The sequence below is a fragment of the Salmo salar genome, unplaced genomic scaffold (genome assembly GCF_905237065.1).
Source record: "Salmo salar unplaced genomic scaffold, Ssal_v3.1, whole genome shotgun sequence".
NCBI lineage: Eukaryota > Metazoa > Chordata > Actinopteri > Salmoniformes > Salmonidae > Salmo > Salmo salar.
In genome coordinates, this window is record NW_025548401.1 from 49,624 (window position 1) to 53,161 (window position 3,538).

The following is a 3,538-nucleotide window of genomic DNA, read 5'->3' on the forward strand; positions in this document are numbered from 1 at the left end:
ACATATAAACCACACCCCTTAACATTTAAATCACACCTCTTAACATATAAATCACACCCCTTAACATATAAATCACACCCCTTAACATATAAATCACACCCCTTAACATATAAATCACACCCTTAACATATACGTCACATCCCTTAACCTCCATGCTCTTTATATGCATCTCAGTCATCCTCTAAAGCCACACCCTCTTTATTTCTAAGCCACACCTTCTTCACCAAAGTCTCAACCCTTCACATCTACCCACACCCTCAAATTGCTCTGATTGGTTTGCTGGAGCATTTGTCAAACCAAATATAATGACCTCACGCTCTTAGAGAAGTTAAGGGGAGACAAATAAATAATCAAATAAAATGTAATTAAACTGAATCAATATTTATTCAGCTACATTAACACATATCAATACACTTACAAATGGAAAACAATGAACTTTAACACCTAGAATTACAAACTAAGACTGTAACAACAGCTATTTAACCATTATTCCCTGATCTTAACCACATTTTCTAAATCACTATTGTTATTATTATTAAAAGGTTACAGACAAAAGTTTAAAAATAAATCACTTGTATGAAAAGGTTAAAAAAAATTAAGTAACTCTTAAAAATAATGCCCTCCCAGCTACATTGGTATAGGTCTCACACTCTGCTGGTATTGATGGATGGTAATGGTATCAGTCTGCTGGTATTGATGGCTGGTATAGGTCTCACTCTGCTGGTATTGATGACTGGTATAGGTCTCACACTGTTGGTATTGATAGATGTGTATGTTCTGAAGTATGAGCGCGAGAGATAATAATAATCTGTTAATATTAATGATTTATCATCATACATTAGGATTATACATTATGTATTGTTACTTTTTACCTTCTGTTTTTTATGACTATATCTGCCATTTAAAATACAATTTCAATAATACTGGGTTACCAAACACATGGACTTCAAATTAAGATGGCTTCCCAAAATAAAACTACAATACCCACTTTGACAGTAGTCTGCTCTCTGCTGTCACTTACCCTGGTTGAAGTCCTGTTCAGAGGAACCTGAGTCTCAGTTGGAGCTGCAGAGGAAGAGTTAGCATCATTAAAACACCAAGTTGAGGTCAAACTAGGATAGTTCAGTTTAAAGTTGGTAGATGTTTAAATATTGCGGTCTAAATGATTAAAAAAAACAAAGGCTTAAAACGTAGGTAATTATTTAAATAATAGGTAAGATTGATTAGGAGTACCCAGACTTAAAACATGAATGAGTGAAAAAGTCAATCCTGACAGAGAGTGAGAGAGTCAGTGTACCTGTTGTTCTATAGAAGGAGTAGACGCAGGCAGAGAAGAGGAGAGCAGACACAGGACACAGACTGAACAGCAACATCCAACACAGACCACAGTCTACAGGAGGAGGGGAGGATGAGGATGGCTCAGGAGGACTGGTTTCTGGACATAGACTGGCAGGAGGACTGGTTTCTGGACATAAACACAAGAAAACATTAAGAAATTCATTGAGAATCTTTTTTTCGCCCACAGTCTACAGGAGGAGGGGAGGAGGAAGAGGGCTCAGGAGGACTGGTTTCTGGACAAAACATTAAACAGAAACAGAACTACACTCTTAGAAACAATCAAGACCTTCTCAATAATCTATTGTTAGTCATGACTCTTGGTTGGTTAAACATCAGTTTGAGGGGACATTTTATGAGTTTAGATTAGTCTCAGAGGGTTGATACAAAATAAGATACATTTACTTTGGCGTAACTCTCATTCAAGGAAACCAATACCAAAGATACAGCAGGAAGATAAAGACAGAATAATAACTGTTCTTACCAAGTGAAATCCTAGTGGTGATGTTTCCACAGTGGACCAACTCTTTATATTTCATTCGTTTTCCTTCTTGAAACTTGTACTTCACAGTCCCACAGTAGTAGAGTGCCAGGTCAGATTCAGTGATGTTCTCAATCAGTAGATCATAGGAGATGTTAGAGGGGTTCCATAACACATTAAATCCAGGGAGAGAGATGGAACTTAAAAACTTAGTTAAAATAACAAGAGGAGGCTGGTACTTGTGAGAACAGTTCCTATACCACATTATGTATATTCCAGAAGTTATGTTACAGTCACAGTAGAGAGTGATGTTGTCTCCTGGTCTGACTTTCATCTCCACCTCTGCTGCAGAGATCCCATCCTGACTGGAGGAAACAGCACCTACAGGTAGCAGAGGAACAGTGTTTGGATGAATCACAGAATGTCACTTTGACATCATAAACTTCTCCACATGAAAATGTAAATGTCATGTCTTTACCACAGTCCACACAAAATCACAATAATAAGATAAGACATCTGGTCAACCATAAAACCACATCAAGAAATCAGCTTTCATCCAGCTATAAGACCAAGTAAAACAGTTACTCACATAAGAATGCAATCAGGGTGACACACAGCCTGTCCATGTTGCGGTCTGATGGTCTGATGGTGACTGTCAGAGAGTAGCTGGGTCTTTGAGTAAAAAGGTCTTTGCTGTGTATTTCTGTGTTCATGATTAGATGTACTATACCATGAAAGGACATACGAGCAGCGATTGGTTCGATCGAGTGGAAGGTTTTCAGCCTGTGGTCCTTTTCCCTGAAAACCTTTTCGTGTGACATTAAGGGGAGGGTCTAGCATAGAGGTAAACAGGTTTCACAATAATGTGAAGTTAATGGAAATTATTCAGCTTCTTTGAGGTGTTCACCTTAGATAGCAACACCTTAAGAGACCTATAGACATTACGAAGAAACAACCACACATTTTGATGACTGAGTTAACCTTTAAACCAGAAAATACACTTATACAGAGGCTAAAAATAGGCTAATAGACCTATAATCCTTTATAACTGTAATCAGGCAGTAGCCCTAATGTTAGACCTAAAGTAGACCTTTATATCTGTAGTCAGGAAGTAGTCCTAATGTTAGACCTAAAGTAGACCTTCATACCTGTAGTCAGGAAGTAGGTCTAATGTTAGACCTAAAGTAGACCTTTATACCTGTAGTCAGGAAGTAGGTCTAATGTTAGACCTAAAGTAGACCTTTAGACCTTTAACACAGAGTTCCTGGATACAGCCATTAGCTGTGATATATTGGCCATATACCACAACCACCCAAGGTGCCATATTGCTGTTATAAACAGGTTACCAAACATAATTAGAACAGTAAATAAGTTGTTTGCATTGTACCTGTGGTATATTGTCTCATATATATAGCCAATTAGCATTCATGAATATATAGCATTCAACTAGCAAGTTTTAAAACTGACTTTTAATTAGTGAATAGAGATAGTGTTATTTTTCATTGTTGACCATTTTATTTGGAACACTAAACTATGGTGGTGATAATAGTAAACTTCAATACCCAAGATGCATTGGAGGATGTGCTATATACCCAGTGTTAAACAGTTGTTTTTATCCCATCTGATGAATGATCTCTGTGTTTATCAATGAACAGTGGCCAATCAGTTAACATCCACACTCTAGTCAATATGTGTGAAGGGGAGAGATATATGTGACAAATG

At 37.3% G+C, this 3,538-nt stretch overlaps 1 protein-coding gene and 1 long non-coding RNA gene across 2 annotated transcripts; both read right to left on the reverse strand.

The window, feature by feature from the left end:
• Positions 1 to 365: 365 nt before the first annotated feature.
• Positions 366 to 1,068, reverse strand: LOC123732980 (uncharacterized). Its single transcript, XR_006763551.1, has 2 exons — positions 1,022 to 1,068; positions 366 to 777 (listed from the first exon to the last, which is right to left on the reverse strand). It is a non-coding gene; the product is annotated as an uncharacterized lncRNA (long non-coding RNA).
• Positions 1,069 to 1,144: 76 nt separating this feature from the next.
• Positions 1,145 to 3,000, reverse strand: LOC106591433 (uncharacterized). Its single transcript, XM_045712321.1, has 4 exons — positions 2,406 to 3,000; positions 1,820 to 2,197; positions 1,298 to 1,435; positions 1,145 to 1,158 (listed from the first exon to the last, which is right to left on the reverse strand). The coding sequence occupies exons 1-4, from the start codon at positions 2,635 to 2,637 to the stop codon at positions 1,145 to 1,147; spliced, it is 762 nt and encodes a 253-aa protein (XP_045568277.1). The 5' UTR covers positions 2,638 to 3,000.
• Positions 3,001 to 3,538: the final 538 nt, after the last annotated feature.

What these genes read in the sequence shown, in the direction of transcription:
- LOC106591433 (XM_045712321.1), bottom strand. Translation starts at nt 2,637, where the DNA reads ATGTCACACGAAAAGGTTTTCAGGGAAAAGGACCACAGGCTGAAAACC. An exon ending in CACCCTGATTGCATTCTTAT is followed by an intron (nt 2,198 to 2,405) that starts GTGAGTAACTGT and finishes TGCTACCTGTAG; the next exon opens with GTGCTGTTTCCTCCAGTCAG. An exon ending in CACCACTAGGATTTCACTTG is followed by an intron (nt 1,436 to 1,819) that starts GTAAGAACAGTT and finishes GTCTATGTCCAG; the next exon opens with AAACCAGTCCTCCTGAGCCA.